This window comes from Athalia rosae, chromosome 7, assembly GCF_917208135.1.
Source record: "Athalia rosae chromosome 7, iyAthRosa1.1, whole genome shotgun sequence".
Lineage (NCBI taxonomy): Eukaryota > Metazoa > Arthropoda > Insecta > Hymenoptera > Athaliidae > Athalia > Athalia rosae.
In genome coordinates, this window is record NC_064032.1 from 532,315 (window position 1) to 549,187 (window position 16,873).

The 16,873-nt window shown below is 37.4% G+C and overlaps 6 protein-coding genes across 13 annotated transcripts in view; 3 read left to right on the forward strand and 3 right to left on the reverse strand.

The window, feature by feature from the left end:
- Nucleotides 1-16,873, forward strand: part of LOC125501811 (WD repeat-containing protein 19-like) — a 130,681-nt gene that overhangs the window by 104,685 nt on the left and 9,123 nt on the right. The gene's annotated exons all lie outside the window — the stretch shown is intronic.
- LOC105686824 (dehydrogenase/reductase SDR family member on chromosome X-like) lies at nt 38-2,621 on the reverse strand. Of its 2 annotated transcripts, none has more exons than XM_020852779.2 (7): nt 2,485-2,621; nt 1,784-2,255; nt 1,601-1,708; nt 1,345-1,518; nt 1,045-1,252; nt 776-977; nt 38-684 (listed from the first exon to the last, which is right to left on the reverse strand). In XM_020852779.2, the coding sequence occupies exons 2-7, from the start codon at nt 2,001-2,003 to the stop codon at nt 499-501; spliced, it is 1,098 nt and encodes a 365-aa protein (XP_020708438.2). In that variant the 5' UTR covers nt 2,004-2,255; nt 2,485-2,621; the 3' UTR covers nt 38-498. The 2 variants fall into 2 exon arrangements, with proteins under 2 accessions (XP_020708438.2, XP_020708437.2); XM_020852778.2 differs by having other exon boundaries at nt 2,373-2,510.
- LOC105686826 (Krueppel homolog 2) lies at nt 2,815-6,144 on the forward strand. 2 transcript variants are annotated; one of them, XM_012401964.3, is made up of 6 exons: nt 2,815-3,030; nt 3,780-3,950; nt 4,494-4,675; nt 4,783-4,850; nt 4,927-5,060; nt 5,145-6,144. In XM_012401964.3, the coding sequence occupies exons 2-6, from the start codon at nt 3,781-3,783 to the stop codon at nt 5,353-5,355; spliced, it is 765 nt and encodes a 254-aa protein (XP_012257387.2). In that variant the 5' UTR covers nt 2,815-3,030; nt 3,780; the 3' UTR covers nt 5,356-6,144. The 2 variants fall into 2 exon arrangements, with proteins under 2 accessions (XP_012257387.2, XP_012257388.2); XM_012401965.3 differs by lacking the exon at nt 2,815-3,030 and adding an exon at nt 3,060-3,238.
- LOC105686830 (biogenesis of lysosome-related organelles complex 1 subunit 6-like) lies at nt 5,758-7,475 on the reverse strand. Of its 5 annotated transcripts, none has more exons than XM_048658709.1 (6): nt 7,336-7,475; nt 7,183-7,275; nt 6,981-7,088; nt 6,813-6,900; nt 6,658-6,744; nt 5,758-6,577 (listed from the first exon to the last, which is right to left on the reverse strand). In XM_048658709.1, exons 2-6 carry the CDS (start codon nt 7,245-7,247, stop codon nt 6,461-6,463), a joined length of 465 nt encoding a protein of 154 aa, XP_048514666.1. In that variant the 5' UTR covers nt 7,248-7,275; nt 7,336-7,475; the 3' UTR covers nt 5,758-6,460. The 5 variants fall into 5 exon arrangements, with proteins under 5 accessions (XP_048514666.1, XP_020708439.2, XP_048514667.1 ...); XM_020852780.3 differs by having other exon boundaries at nt 6,981-7,094; XM_048658710.1 differs by lacking the exon at nt 6,981-7,088.
- Nucleotides 7,507-10,565, forward strand: LOC105686822 (protein ERGIC-53). The gene is made up of 10 exons (XM_012401960.4): nt 7,507-7,786; nt 8,008-8,064; nt 8,176-8,446; nt 8,523-8,622; nt 8,710-8,821; nt 8,907-9,081; nt 9,178-9,374; nt 9,475-9,674; nt 9,770-9,975; nt 10,065-10,565. Exons 1-10 carry the CDS (start codon nt 7,618-7,620, stop codon nt 10,099-10,101), a joined length of 1,524 nt encoding a protein of 507 aa, XP_012257383.2. The 5' UTR covers nt 7,507-7,617; the 3' UTR covers nt 10,102-10,565.
- On the reverse strand, nt 11,362-15,068 carry LOC105686811 (protein Fer3). The gene is made up of 5 exons (XM_048658707.1): nt 14,827-15,068; nt 14,635-14,736; nt 12,682-12,842; nt 12,329-12,488; nt 11,362-12,211 (listed from the first exon to the last, which is right to left on the reverse strand). Exons 1-5 carry the CDS (start codon nt 14,848-14,850, stop codon nt 12,059-12,061), a joined length of 600 nt encoding a protein of 199 aa, XP_048514664.1. The 5' UTR covers nt 14,851-15,068; the 3' UTR covers nt 11,362-12,058.

Sequence of the window (16,873 nt, forward strand, 5' to 3'; positions counted from 1 at the left end):
TGAAAATCTGTTGAAAGAACGCCTAAAATAATGGTCCTTTTTTTTTTTTTTTTTTTTTTTTTTTTTTATTCAGATTTCATTTGATTACAAGGATAAAACAATCAAGTACTCAATCCCTCAGCTTTTGTACAAAAAATAAAATTCTATGAAGCATAGACATACATGAACACAAAACAATAACTTATTACCCAAAATAAAATTTTCTTCTAAGACTCGTTCGCCTACAAATAATATGCATCTATCATTAAATAAATAATCGAAATACTGAATGTTGAAGAGTTGTGGAACACCCGGTTAAGATTTGTAACATTTTCACCTGCGCGATTTTCTTCCCAATCTCTTGTACGTACGTACCCGCGTCTACACTTGTATAGTTGTCGTAACAACATAAATCTCACATAAATACCGATCCGTTATTTTTTCTCCGAATATTATACTGCAGAGCATCTTTTCAATTATTGGGGATACGTAAAGAAAAAAAAAGATTAAGGACAGAAATTATATGAAATCTTTCAATTCAGTTTGCTCTAATGACAAATTAAATAATCGTTGGCGAATTTCCGTATTCTCCGCCGCTTTATTGACGGAACTTGGACCGCAATTACTGATATACATTCCACCCTTCCCTTCAATCGTCCTGCTAATAGCTGCGTATACAATCGGAGTAGCTCCTTGCGACGGATTCTGTGAAACAGTATCAGCTGGTAAGATAATGATCCATACGTGGAAGTTGATACTCACCTGCGATACCTACCATAGTTAGACATAGATTTACCTTGAAAAATTTGTTTATTATCCATCCTGCGTGCTTTTTTAGGTACGTGTTGTTGAAAAGATCTGTGTTAACAATACCGGGATGAACAGCAAAAGCTTGAACAGGATATCTTCTATTAATTAGCAGATCTTGGACCGATTTTGTAAACATAATTTGAGCCAGTTTGCTTTGAGCGTAAGCAGCTGATGTGATAAAGCCGCTTCTAGAGAAATTGATAATGATTCAATATAAATTTGTTTCATTTGTTTTAAATAATGAAGTTCACTCACTTGTAATTAATATCGTCAAAGTTTATTATGCCGACATGATGCGCACAAGACGAAACATTTACTATTCTAGCAGATTCTCTTGCAGAACCAGCAGCTTGCAACAAGGGCAAAATGAGAGACGTCAACAAAAAATGTGAAAGGTAATTAATTCCCCATTGCTGTTCAAAACCGTCCGTGGTCTCAGTATATGGTGTGAACATGATACCGGCTGGAATATTGATATTTTCGATTAAATAACTCGGCATGCCTAAGAGATTCATTATACTTTCAATGACCAAGTAGAAAATCAAGAATGCCTACCATTGTTGACGAGAACATCAATTTTGCTATAGTTTCTCTTTATTGATTCTGCAAATCTTCTGACTGATTCCAGACTGTTGTTGTCCAGTTCGTAAACTTTTCCTGTACCTTCCGTCACCCCGGAATCTCTTAATAATCGAATGAGTCTATCACCAGCTGCAGGAGTCCGACATGCTGAAAAGTATGACAATAAGTCATTGTTTCGGTGATGTTGCTCTAGTTATTACAATGTGCAAAGGTTAGTTGATTGCCTTACCAATAATAACTTCCATATCACACTGGAGAAGCATTTTAACTATTTCGGATCCAATTCCTCGTGATCCTCCGGTTACTATGGCAACTTTTCCGGATTTCTTCGGTAGATCTGTAAAGTCAATGATTGCTGATAGGAACAATAAACACTATAAATTTGGAATAGAATAATGATAGAAACAATTACCAATTTTGTTGCGTTTTGCTTCAATCAAATCATCGATAAGTGCTTTAGCTCCCAGAGCATTGTATTTGATTTCGTAAATTATCTCTGTAATGATGAGTGACAAATCTTTCTTTGATTTTAAATAAGCCACAAGTCCAGCTGCAAAGACAAAAAGTGAACCAAATAAAATGAACATATTCCGGCCGTAATTCGGCTGCGGAAGAGCAACAACCGTCTTCATTCGTTGCCGTCTCACAAATTACTGTATTTCCTTTTCTGATTTATTGTGTCTTGATATCCCCCCTCCCCCGAGAATTGTTTTCAATACAAATCTCGACACAATTTTCGATGAGGTAGGGGTTATCTGTGCACAGTTCACCGCTCCCCTCTGAGAATACCGCGGATTGGAATACTTTCTGAATAGAGTTCAGACTTTCTCACGTCGGCACCAACTTTCTCCAACGTCATTCCATATACACGCCTACATGCATACCTACGCATAGCACACGAATGCATTATTTATACTGACAATCAGAGATTCTGAGACAGTGAGAGAGTGTAAGGCTGCAGAGTGGTGCACGCACGGAAATCAGCTGATATTCTTACATACATGATATGCAGATCGAGAATTGATAGATTTTTTAGAAGCTTCAGTAATCGAGGAAACGTAAACGCGCAATCGGTTTATTTGTACCAATTCGCACTTCGCAGTATTGACATACTTAATTCTATTGTTATGCATTGACTGAAGATCCTTCATCTTGCTGTCATCGATGAATAATCAGGACTATTCAATGCGGGAAGAATGTAGGACCGACCGATTAGGAATTCATTGACTCCTCAGAAATTCTGTTGAGATGTATACTATATCATGAGACGCGAAAAGAGAAGCTTTTTTTCATTATTGCCTGATCTAGAAAATGATAAATGTTTATGGGTATAATTGTTTGCCGATAGATTATAATTTCTGAAATTCGATAAATATCTGTTGAAATCCAGTGGTGTTGAAACCACGTTGAAACCTGACCAATTTGCAAGGGACCATTTGCAATCCATCCAGCGTCATCTTATAATTTGATAACAAACTAAAAGATGAAACTTGTTTCGTTGCCTTCTCCCTTCGAGAATCGAGCTGCTGTCCTCCTAGCAGCAATTGCCGCAAGTCAATCCAACACGTAGATGCGTAGATGTATCTATTGGATTTGTGAATCGTTTTCTGAGGAAGTAATTTATTTATCTTAAGTATAACCAACTTTAAATAATACAAGGTCAGTTTTTAATTACTTGCCTTTAAACCATTCGCATTCATAAATTGCTGATTTATCAAGCTATCTTCTTTACGAACTCCATTTATTATCAATGGAATGTCTGACCGTGCAAAAGTGGGGCTAGGTTCTCGATATGTCTACGAATGCATTTTGTGAGCAGCGTAACTGTAAATTGAAGGACTTCTACCGGTCAATTTATTTCTCCACGGTAGTATTTTGGGGGTTACATTATGAAATAACTATAATTTTGAATCCGATGGCATTTCATTACATAGCTTTTGATTAATAATTCGGAGCTTGGATCTTATCTCGTCAATTAGCCGTAGGCACCTGAGAAATCATGACAGGTAGTAAGTTGGAAATTTTTTTCGAATGGTTTTATATTAGCAAAAAATCATCAAACAGCACCGGCCTGTGAAAGAGTTTCTACTCAATTCCTTTGGAGTAATCTATTCAGTTTTACACAAATTCCAATTACTAGGATAGCGTCTTTTAATACATCCTTAATTGTCAATGAAGAGCCATCCGGAATCATTGAGGAATGTTAGTAGTCTCAAAAATAATTGTCTAGCGTAAAAAGCTGTATTCACTCTTGTTTCATTAACAGTCAGATTTCTATACTGGCTTGGTCAAATTGATTACGTCGAGGTAATCTGGCTATTTTTCTACGAAGTATGCGTTACCTATCTCTTATTATTGTATATGTTCATATTTCAACAATATTTCTAGAATATGTTCCTATTTATTAGAATGGCTGACACTGCGACCAACAGAGCAGCCGGCGATACAACTACAGTCAGACCAAAAGGATGGGAGACTCTGAAGCAACATGTTATAGACAACAAAATTTTAGTCGGATTATGGGCTACCAGAGTATTAACCATACTGTTCACAGTGGGCTATGTTATCCCACTCTTTGGGTAATTTGCATTAACAAAATCATTCTTGCTGACTGTAAATTTTCATTCTTCCGTTTATCCAAGTTCATTTTCATTCATTTATATTGTTTTTTCATCAGTGCTATGGTGCAATCAAAAAATTAATGCTGTGAAGTCTATTACGTGTAGTTAATAATATACATTCATTTTCATTCTGATCGTTACCATTGAATGACTTGCAAGATTCTTACGTACGCTTTTTATACGAGAAAAAAATTTCTTGAAATTAAAAATGTTCAACATTTTCCTGTATTCCTTGATTGTGAATAAGAATTCAAAGAGTTCAAGGCCAGAAACCGGAAAATAGAAAGGATGGGTATATTTGGAACAGTGAACACTGTTACTTTAAGGTCGAAGTCTGCTTATACCATAGAGAAAGTATGTCAACTCATTCGCTCGACAGTATCTTTTTTATAACATCAACAATATTGACTGAGAAATTTGTCAAGTTTTTGGTTGAACCAATATAGGATAAATTTGTACATATAATGTGTCGTGTGATTTTAATCCTCTGACTTTCCACAGGAACCCTTATAACGCGTATTATAAGGTTTTGATGTGCAACGCAGCTACTAGCGCTCTTCGACTGCATCAGAGACTTCCACGTGTGCAATTTAGCAGGGAATTTTGGACGCTATTGATCGTTGAGGATTCCTGCCACTATCTATTCTACTCCCTAATATTTCTTTATGTCGCGCCAGCGTCGTGTATCCTTTCAATCGGAAATTGCAGTTCTCAATAATTTTCGATGTGCGATTCAATTTAGAACACTAAGTCAATGCTAAAAAAGAATTTTCCTAATCAAAACTTACAGTGGTGCTTGCACCTATTTTACTCTTCGCTGTTCTTCATTCGGCCAGTTATTCACTCACATTGTTAGACGTATGTATTGAACCGTAAAAGAAAGATCATTACGGTTCAATCCTTGGAATAATTTCCATCAAATCTCTATTTTCAGTGCCTCGGACAAAATAGCTGGTGGGGAGCACGATTACTCATTTCTTTGGTCGAATTCCAGTCTCGGAACTTGCTCAGACTTTGTGCCATCTGTGAAGCCATGCTTTTACCTTACACAATATTATTGATCCTCAAGTAAGTCATTCAAACATTCTTCTAGTTTTACATGATCAAGCGATGATCTCATACATTCCATTTATGTATTGTTTTCACCAACAGCGGACGAGCCGGACTTCTGACACCTTTGATCTACTATAAATTCTTAGCTCTGCGTTTGTCTTCGAGGCGCAATCCGTCAACACGCAACTTGTTCACGGAACTTAGTAATTCACTGTCAGCCCTTTCGAATAAGCCTGGAATACCAGCTATCTTGAGACGAGCGATTACATTTTTAGTTGAACTAATGCAGTACATGTCCCGTGTTCCCTAATGACTCCTTTGATCAATTTAATTTTCAGAATCGGAAGATATAATTTTTAGCATTACTTGAGTGAGTTTTTATTTTTTTCTGGGTCTGGTTCGCCACATAAACCTAAGACATCTAACAATGTTGGTGAATGAATTAATTTCAATTATATTCAACTACAGTTTTATGAGAATGTGAAACATAATCTGTCCTAAGGAGATGCAATCGTATTGAATCATCATCAAGATGTGACAGTTTGTGTTAATTTGTTAATTCTTAATCCGAGTAGGAACCGGAGCACGCAACGTTTGTTAGAAAGTTTTTCACAATTTTTTCATTTTCACTTCTTCAATGTTACTAGATGTGTTATCGATGGGTTAAATCTTACACTTATCAATTTTTACATTTAAAAAAAAGAGTCAACAATTTATCACGCTAAGATTTTAATAAAGGAAAACGATCAATCCCTTACAATTTTGAGGAAGTTCGTACCGTTTTCAAGACTCAATTATAACCCACTACTGTTTGCATTATTCATATTATTCACAGATCATTCGTATTGATTTGAATTCCAGGGGAAAATTATGTTGGCTAAATATTTTTTTCTCTCTTGTCAATGTAGATCGTATGCATTCGTCAATTGTGTATAAATATAATAATCATAATATAGAACAAACTTATGCCAACCTTCATTTAGGATCTAGACACGATATTATGGTTAATACATGTTAATATTTATGTATAAATTGATGTAATTTTCAAATTTTGTTGTGGTCTAGGGATATTGACTTATAAATTTCTTCTTTTTCTAATCATGATCGATCTTTTAGTTTTTCATCCTAATCACGTTCCTGAAACAATTGGTTACCAACAATGCGCAAGGTAACATATCTGGGGCATCTTAATTAGTATTAAATGTTCGCTATAAATACTTACATACTAATATCGCAATCGGCAAGTTCCAATGATAATTTACATATCTTAGAAAATGCAGAGAAATACTTCATAACATTCTATCCAACTACTTGCATCGATTATGTTCACGATACTGTGTCCATATTTTTCAGCCTACTTGGAAACTTTCACTCAAGATTACCAAGTCCCACTATCTTCCTGAACAGCTATATTCTCAGGATGTCGTAGGTCTTCCGATCAGTTCTTGCTCCCTGCAAACTTCTTGCTCTCGTTGATGCTCCTTGTGAAGAGCTTCCTTTTGCTTCACTTGTTGAAAGTGTAAGGCTCGTTTCTACCAATTAATAAAAAATAACCATGAAAAAATATCAAAATTTTTGCACATCGGGGACAATAGACTCAATTGAACATTACCTTTAACTTGGTTGTTCTATCATGGACTAACACCATTTCCTTTTTGATATTGGCCAGTTTTGTTTGATATTTTCTGACGGTTAGGAACTGTAAATTTGATATCCAAACTTGATAATAGCTAGTTAAAAATTATTGGTGCAAGGCAGACATCTCACCAGCTCGTTCAATTCCAAGTTCTCATCGACCTCTCTCAGTTTCATATTCTCTACCTTCATCAAATCTATCAGAGTTGCCTGCTTGTTTCTATGGAGAGAAAAAAAAATCAATCCTAATTCTACCAAGGACTCAGAGTGATGCTGAAATGATGTGAGTTGAAACGTTACATTAGCTCAACAAGTTCTTTTTGAACTTGTTCCAACGGTGGCTGATAAACTTCGAGTATACCTCGAGTCAGATTGGCGGTGGTTGCGGCAAAATCCACATTAAGTTCGCTTAGTCAAATTATGGAAGAAAGTTCAAGACGCTTAGAAAATAATAAATTTTTCCGATAGAGCATCAGACCTAGGCCATGTTCTGTAAGGTTACCTCTCGTATTGTTCAATTTTTGGTTGTACTTCGACCGCAGCCTCCTCGCCAATATCAGTCATCATCTTAATTCGGGTTACAAAATTCGTTGTGCTGAAATGATTTAAATAAAGCGATTGCTAAGTCAATCATGAATAATTTGATTCAACGCACAGTGGTTGACAATAGCGTCGAATGTCGTCTTGAGTGAATTAGCTGTCAACACTTGATTGTCAACAAGCCACCACGTTCGACTGACACGTCATACGTCGCATCGAACGGAACCACCAACGGATCTCAACATGAACTCAACCGTTCAACCAATGAGGACAATCCAACTCGAAGGTTTTCCATGCGAACAGCTAATCGTATGCGGAAAGGGTTCATGGACTCCGGAAAAATTGAGGTAGTAGAGACACCGTACTACTCCATAGGAACCAATTCGCGCACTTGAAAATGAAAATGGCGGCAGAGGTGAGGTGGCCCTCAATTGTTGTTACAATAATTTGTCTAACAGCTGTTTTCGCACAAAATCCTCATCAGAAATTTGAGTATAAATATTCGTTCAAACCTCCATATCTTGCACAAAAAGACGGGACGGTGCCTTTTTGGGAATACGGTGGAAGTAAGTATTCAATATTTCTGCACTGTACCAACTCATCCATCTACAACACGATAATCTACCGTATGGATTTGCTATCTTCAAAAAATAATTAACCATATCGTACAATTCTCATAAGATACTGTGTCGTAAATCGTTCTGCGTACCTTTAGCTGTGATGTTCTGTTCCACTTCTGAATTGTACGTCTCTAATTTTATTTTAATGAACAATTGATCATTCGTAGATGCAATTGCCAGTGCCGAAAACGTGAGAGTTGCCCCATCCCTTCGTAGTCAGAAAGGTAAGACCGAAGCTTATTTATAGTGAAAGCTTTGAGCATTGTCAAATGTGTTTCATGTTAATCATGAAATATCATCAACACGATTTATCAGATGCTGTTTTTCAAAATTAGGAGCCATATGGACAAAGCAGCCGACAAATTTTGACTGGTGGGAGGTCAATATTGTTTTTCGCGTAACTGGTCGCGGGAGAATCGGCGCGGATGGTTTAGCTTTTTGGTACACTACAGCAAAAGGAGCTTACGACGGTCCAGTTTTTGGTAGCTCAGATCAATGGAATGGCCTGGGATTATTCTTTGACTCGTTTGACAACGACAATAAACATAATAATCCCTACATTATGGCTGTTCTTAACGATGGTACCAAGCTTTTCGATCATGCAAAGTAAGTGATTACGAATTATGACCATAAATTAACTTTTTTCAACGTACAATTAATATCTTCTATATTTTAATTTTAGTGATGGAACTACACAACTTTTGGCTGGTTGCTTACGCGATTTTCGTAATAAGCCGTTCCCGACTCGTGCCAAAATTGAATATTACAAGAACACATTGACTGTGAGTATCGCATAATTAAACCGGACACGTGATATGAAAGATAGGCAATCTTGTTAGCTGAGCTACTGTACGGTATTCTATTGACAGGTACTTTTCCATAACGGGATGACAAACAACGAGCAAGATTTTGAGATGTGTCTTCGTGCAGAGAACGTAAATCTACCAAAGAACGGTCACTTTGGGGTGTCCGCTGCTACCGGTATGTTTTTATCAGTCATACAGTTTCAATCTTTTTAATTACATTATGTAATTGAGATACTCAAATTACCGTTCTCTGACTTGAGGTGGTCTGGCGGACGATCATGATGTTCTACACTTCTTGACTACTTCTCTGCACCCACCTGGTCAGACGGCAGGTGACAGTGGTCGTAAAATATCGAGCGAAGAAGAACTCAAGCTTGGTCAGGAATATCAGGATTACCAAAAGAAACTTGAGCAGCAAAAAGAAGAGTATCGCAGGTGAGTAATCGATTTTTCCTCTTCAGATTCGAATGAAAAAGAATTTTGCTGTCGTACGGCTATTGTCTCCATGTAACAACGAATAAACCTCCATAGAGATCATCCAGATGAACAGGTTCCGAAGGAAGAATTTGACGAATGGTTCGAGACTGATAACCAGCGAGAGTTGCGTCAAATATTTTCTGGCCAGAGCCAGATGTTTGATGCTCTGAGAGGACTGAACAAAAAATTAGACGAGGTCGTCGGTAGACAGGAGCAAACTTTGAGCTTAATAGGGCAGCTCCAAGTTGGTGGTTAGTACAGAGAAGTATTTTATTGATAACAGATAATAATTTCTACTCGAATCATATCTCGTTACAATTTATTGAAAATTTTGTGTAACGCTTATTGCAGGAATACAAGCTGCGAGTGGTGGACAACCTGGCCAACCAATACAGTTAATTGACACTATAAGACGGCAGGAAGTAGATGCTGTCCTTAATAATCAAAATGTTATTCTTAACACTGCCAGAGAGATCAAATCATTTGTTGGCGAAGTTCACTCCAAAGCTGACACTATCTTGAACAATCAGGCACGCGCTCCAACGGCTCAGGTATCTCAAGGGTTGCTGAGATAATTTATATTTGGCATAAAAAAATGATTCAGCTCCCCCGATTGGCAGAAATAACAAAAGGTTGCATCCTTTAGGTTCAGCCAATGGGATACGATTACCAGTCACTGATCTCAGAGATGCGAGACGGTCTAAATACGGTCAAAAGGGACATCGAGCAAACTCATGTCAAACTGGACATGGGTAACAAGGATTGCCGAACGGGGAATTGTCTGTCGACAACGCTGTTCTTTATCTTCTTTGCAGTACAGTTGGTGATTTTGCTAGGATATAACATTTACAGGTGAAATTTATTCAAATAAACAATTTCGAATCCAAGCCGAAATCTTTGCGTCACATGTAATGTTAACTGTTACTTTTTATCGTTTACAGGGACAGTAAAGATGCACAGGCGAAGAAATTTTACTAAATCTGCGCAAGTTAGGGGGTTCCTTGCTACACAATTCATTGTAATTACGTTACGATTCTCACGTTATAAGTATCATGTACCTGTAATAAGACTTGATCTGTAGGTGCAACATTCTCACATCAGCTATTACCGATCAAATATACCTATAGTAAAAGTAGGAAGAAAATAGTGAGAATTGATTACGTCGCAAATGTCATATTATACGATGCATGTACGATCGTTTTAAACGGAGAGTGACTTCGAGATTCTTAGCTTCTTCTTCACCTCACTCTTAAAAAAAGGCTTTCAAAATCTGATTTGAGTAAGGTGATGGAGAAAAACAAATCAGTGAAAAACCGAAATAAAATAACGTTCTCGTATCGGGTAAATTGAGATCAGATATTAATTATAGTAATAATAACATGTTATCGAAAGAAACTTAATGAGAATTGTATCTGTTAAATAAAACAACTTTTTTCTAATTATTTGCTACGATAAATTTGTATGTGCATAAGTCATGTATGACGTACAAAACGAGTGAATCTCACAGTTAGGGTTTTCTTTTACTTTTATCATCATCATCCCATAGACACAACATCGATCGGATTACTAAAATCATTGAAAGAATCGATCCATATCAAGATCTCAAAATGTAATCGATGACAGTCGATCGAATTTCCAATTTTCTCGCTCACCGATGAACCGTCGGGTTATTTAATTTTGAAATGAACGAAAAATCGTATATCTTTTTACAGCATAATAGGAAGGGGACACTTTCCCTTCAGTTACACCGATTGGGAAAGGCATACTCATCGTTTTCTGAATTGTTAGATGTTGAAATCGAATGATGAATGAACATAAACGATAACTCGGCTTTTTTAATGTCTCCCATTCACTTTCATAATAGCGAGTAGTCTTTTTGAATCATGCTTACATGCAGACTGACATTCAGCATATCTTTCGATTCAAAACTAAAAATCTTTTTCTGCATTTTACCAGATGCTACTTCTTGGTACTATCAATATACGTGTGGTATTGTGAAATAATGCCGTCAGACCTTAGCCAATGGAGAAAATATTGATCGAAGCGCAGTGCCCGACATCAGGCGATCCGAGGGGATGAAACGGAGAAGTAGTGCGACGTGCATACGACCGGGCGCCGGTAAGGGATGGGAATAAAGATAAGTTGATTTATCCAAACTCCGAGGGGTAGCGCTAGCATTCGCGACCCCATGATGATGTGCAAGTTGAAAAAATATTATTTGTATTTTTGAATCGAATGTTAGAGCTTTAGTTTTTGATTTATTCGAAGTTCACAAATACGAGTTTGACAACTGAATGAAGATATCCTAACAAATTATCGTATAACAAAAGTTATTCCTTCCGTTCGAGAAGATTGTTGAAATGATCTAATGTCATTCAATTGGACTTTTGAGCTCGCGGAATTTTCACGAATAAATACTGCACTCCGATGATTTTCATTTTCTGTCCGAAAGTCGAAAAAATGGAAAGACATCGGATCGATGTCTTTGAATAAATCCCATCGCCAGATACACGTGTAGGTACGTATAACAGGCACGACATCGAGTGTCTGCTTATAGCCCGTGCGTGCGGATCCCAAATGAATTTTTATTTTGTGACAACTAAATTTAATTCTTTTACCGACTCAACGATATAAATAGTATATGTATACGTATAGGTATGTACGTACTTGATAACACGATATACATATGCGTGGTATATACAGTGTACCAGGTACGCGTACGACTCATCATCGAATAATCATCGTTGTACGATTCACTGATATCAGTCGATATTGTATAATATGGAAGACCCTTTGTGATTTTTCATATCCGGATACGAGCGTATAAGTATAATTGTATATACCTATGTAGTAGGTATATTGGTATGGTATAGTATAATTATTATCTTCCGCTTCTATGCATACAGTGACGTATATCGTAATCCTCTTTTCCTTTCTAATTAGGCAGATAATATTCTCTCGGGATATAATCTTGCTTCGGGCTGTTTGCATCGAGCCCGAGCAATTCTCCCATAAATGCGATATACGTTATCGCTAAGCGAAGTGTCTCAATTCTGGACAGACGTTTTTCGTAAGCAAACGTCGGTACCTGTGAAGATTATATTGGAATTAGCTACACGATCGTCAAATTAATCTCAAAAAGTGTAAGTCAGTCCAATATACATACATACATGTATAACACAAGGGTATGGAATGTAAGGCTCACCTTTCTCCGCAGCTTGTCAAACGCTTCGTTTAAATTGAACATTCTGCGTCTTTCTCTAATGTTTGCCGCTCTTCTTTGGGAGACAGTGGCAACGCGACGACGAGGTTTCTTCGTCGTTGACGATGGAAGATTTGGAGAGCGACCGTTCGGTGTGTATCGACTTTGCAATATAATTGTTGCGAATGAAAAACGATCGTCTCATCGTTATAATCATTGTATAGCATGCATAATAACGTACGTATAATACCATATGCATACACCCATATACTATACATACCAGTACAAGTTATTCGGTATAATGATTTTCATTTTTCAACTCAACGATAATAATTCTGCATTGACTGTTGTTATACCTTTGGTGAATCAGGGTACAGGGTTGTCTGTAAAGTCCGTGTTCGTTGATATGCGGTTGTTGCGGAGGCGGCGGCGGATACAACATCGAACTTTCCCAAACCGGGTAACTTCCCAGTTCTGCAGTTCCAGCGTACTGTGCAGGCATTTCCGATGTGATTACCTGACGCAGGCGAACGAAAGAATGTTAAAATATTAACGGAATCGCGATTGTAAGTATCGCTGGTTTTTCAAGAAACACCGTAAATCTCTGCTCCGGCACCTCGTCCGGCGCCACAATATAGGTATACCTACGTATACCGCGTATAGGGTGATGCGTTTCACCACCCGGCAGATTTGTTCGAAAGCAAAGCAGGATATCAAACGAATTTTCAGACAAAAGTTGTGGGGTCTCAAGGGGGACGCGATACAGCGTCATTGATTGAACTTTTGTTAGATAGAGGTGTTGAGATCACTTGAAAATTGACTTTGATTTTTTCAATAGGATTGTGCATGCTTCGTCCGGAAAATCGAAAGTGAGTTTGATTCCGAGTAAGAAAAGTACGCGTCCGCTACTGACTCAATACTGATGGCTGATCAGACGTTTAAAAAAATTTAAGAGGCAATAGAAAATACATAAGATGGTTAAGGGAAGTAATAAGCTGCATCAACGAGCATGGAGTGGGGATGTTTGGTACATTATAGGATGAGCGGATATTCTTAGTTGTGGTCGGTACTTTTTGATAAACCTTATCTTCTACATATAACGTATCCTCGCCGCGTGCAAGTGAAAATCTACAAAGAAGTCAGATCCGGAGAAATAATCTGCAAATCCTCCAATTGAGTTTTATATTTTTCGACAATGATGCTGTCTATACATATACCCAATGCTCGCCGAGCTAAAATTATACTACAAAGTGAGCCGGTCAACCATCCTTTTGGTGCCAAAAAGTTTCTGTACTTCGGTCCATTAGATTGTGTACCTTGAACGAAGTACGATTGCAATTGATGCTTTACACTTCCCTCAACCATCTTTGCGTTTCTGTTGCCTTCTATTCTTCAAACATCTGATTAGCTATCAGTTTTGAGTCTGAAGCGCAGCTGATGATTACTTTTTTACTCTAAATGAAACGCACTTTCGATTCCCGGAAAAAATGCACCAACCTAGTGAAAAACTCAAAGTTGACCTTCGAATGACCACAACGCTTCCATAACTAGAGGAAATTCAATACCACCGCAGTATATCACGTTCTCCCAATCGACACCCTGTATAATTTTTTTGTGAAAATTTGTTCAATATCCTGCTTTGGTTTCGAACACCATATTATCGCCCGGGTCACTATATAAACGCCTCACCCCGTTCAACTCGATATTCATTTATCATATTTGACTCTTCGCGGTTGAAATATCGCAATTTAATTGCAATCGGAAATCAAGTTAGTTCTCCTTATTTCCCAAGTAAAAATCTCCGCCACTATTCATACTCTGGAATAGATGTGAAATTTTTATACTTCAAAAAATTTTAAGAGCGACGGATTTGGGGCGAAACTCAAGCGGATCAATGGCCGTTGCGCATATATCTATGAGTATGTATTGATGATTGTATACCTATACTTTAATAGCGTCTCTGAAAGAGCGAACAAATGAAATTATACGATAGATCTTCGGAAAATTTATGTATAGTATAATTTGAAAATTCACCGAAATAATAAAATGCATGTTTCATCGGCCAGAAGATTTTATTTCCCGATATAAGAGTATGTACATAAAGGTATACGTATACAAACGTCAATATATTTTGACAATTATAATATGGAATTCGGATTCGATGAATTCTGTGGATTTTCTGAGGAAAAATTTCACTCCGTCCGAGATCGTCGCGTCGGGGAGTACGTTTTTAATTATTATTCAGCTTTGGAATAACGAATAGTTCGCGTTTTTAATCTCCCACACGTTTATTTTCCAATTTCACTCACCGATTGTTGGCTTCCGTTAATTTCCCATAAGGAATCAGCTGGGTAGCTCATATTTGACTGCCAATATCTGTTTTTCTCTATAATTCTGCACTCAAAGAAAAGCTGCGCAATTATTAATGAATATATTGAATAATATTTCCCGGTTCACTTCTTTGAAAATCTTTTTTCAAGCAACGGCACTCTATAACTTACACCATATGAAATTACACCGCACATCCATCTTCATTACATTAAAAAAAAAACAAATACACCAACTTTGCGTACAATAATAATTTTTACTCCGCGCTCATCCCAGTTCTGTCACCCGGTTCAAACTAATTCACAAATTTTTGCGACACGTTGCAGACAAAATGTACGTAGGTACATACGCACACGTAGATACATATGTTATATATACATATTATATATAACATGTAATACATTACATTAATTTTCGCCAGGGATCAGATACCCCAAACGAACCGCCCCTTTCGAATCGTTATTTCGATCCGCAGCGTATCGTCGAAAGCTTTTGGACGGAATATAAAAGGGGAGGGAAGATACATCCGACCCCTTCAATTTTCCCTCCGAATTGCGTAGCTCCGGTTCGTCCGTTTACAGGGGAAGCTCTTCTCCCATTGGAGAAAACCAAGGGATGAAATACCGTAGGCGTTTCCGACTCCACCCCCGCAACATAAGGTGCTTCTGATTTTTCCTCGCAATTTCCCCTTTTCGTCGGATCCCTCAATTTATACCGCGCTCGTAGAAAATCTGAAAAACAGAAATACTAAAAGTGTCGACCACCGTCATCTTAGCGGACGGAGCAATCGTTTGGTTTTTTTATTTTTGTAGTTTTTCGCATCTGCTCAAAGTTTCATTCAATTACATTTCGTTGTGTTATATTATGTTACGTTATATTATACTATGTCAAAGGAATGATGTTCTATTACATTATATTACATTATGTTGTATCATATTATTTCATATCTGATTATTTTATTTTATTTCGCTATTTTTTATTCCGAGGTCGAATATCCTTGAAACAATTAGATCCTCTGCCTGATTAGATTTTTTGATAATTTGCTCATTTTTTGCAGTCAATATACTTTATCGGGATATGCAGAACAAGCATATTGTTATACGAGTGATCCGATGATGTTATGCATTGTATACCTATAGTGTACGATGGCATATTGTAAGGGGCGATACGCGTCATGTGACAGATTTTAATAAATCCAGAATTAATTAAATCGATATTAGTTTGGGCTTATTCACTTGACTTGTCTTCGTGGGGTTCGTAGCGAGTCGGTAAATATTACGATATGTCTGTCGGCGTCGAATTGTATCATATAAGTATAAAATTGGGGTGCATATAAATTTTGACAATGTCTCTTGTTAGAAGAAAAGCGTAAATGGTAATGCGAAGTTATTGTCGAATATCCGTAAAACCTGGACAAATATATCTATAATAAAGTATAAAAAGACGCGGCGTAGTAATGAAAAAAAAAAAAAGGAAAAGTGCGACTCTACATTCTCGATAGAACTGATAAAATTATAGAGAAAATAGAAAAGGAACTAATTGGTTTGACTGGATATATCTGCAGTTTTCCTCGTTGCATTTAGGTAACGCTGCAGGAAGGATTCGCGCTAAATGGATGAACGAATTTGATGTAAGCCAAATGAAATTTGGGGCGAATCTGTAGGCGTGTAATGCGCGTTCCAATGTAATACGAAGGGTGTTTACGAATTAGCGTATAACCAAGTGTTGGCTGACGGGGGAATAAAAGCACGGCTAATCGTTGAACGACCGTGAAACTTAGGAGGATCCCCTGCGACCGCTGTATAGAATCCCGTTATTGTTTGTCTCATCCTCTTCCCACTTTCGATCGCAGAGTTACAGATTTAATTGCGCCGCACGTGCATGCGGCAAGTATGATTTCGATCCATGTACGACCTATTTTACTTTACACCCTGCATGGATCGTCGTGCACCGCGACGAGCAATTGAGAAATCCGGCGCAATCCCGCGATCAATTTTTGGGATAATGATTTACGCAACTACCTATTGATCGCGCGCCGATTTTGATTCCCCGCAAACCAGACAAATTATATGATACAAATTCTACGAGATGTATGGAATATCTATGGTAGAATTATTATCGCGATCTGGACGAGCAAAATAAAATTTCGAGAGCCTTCTCGCGTAACGTATTCGACTTGATTATAAATTATTATTATAAATTGTACACTTTGAACGAAGT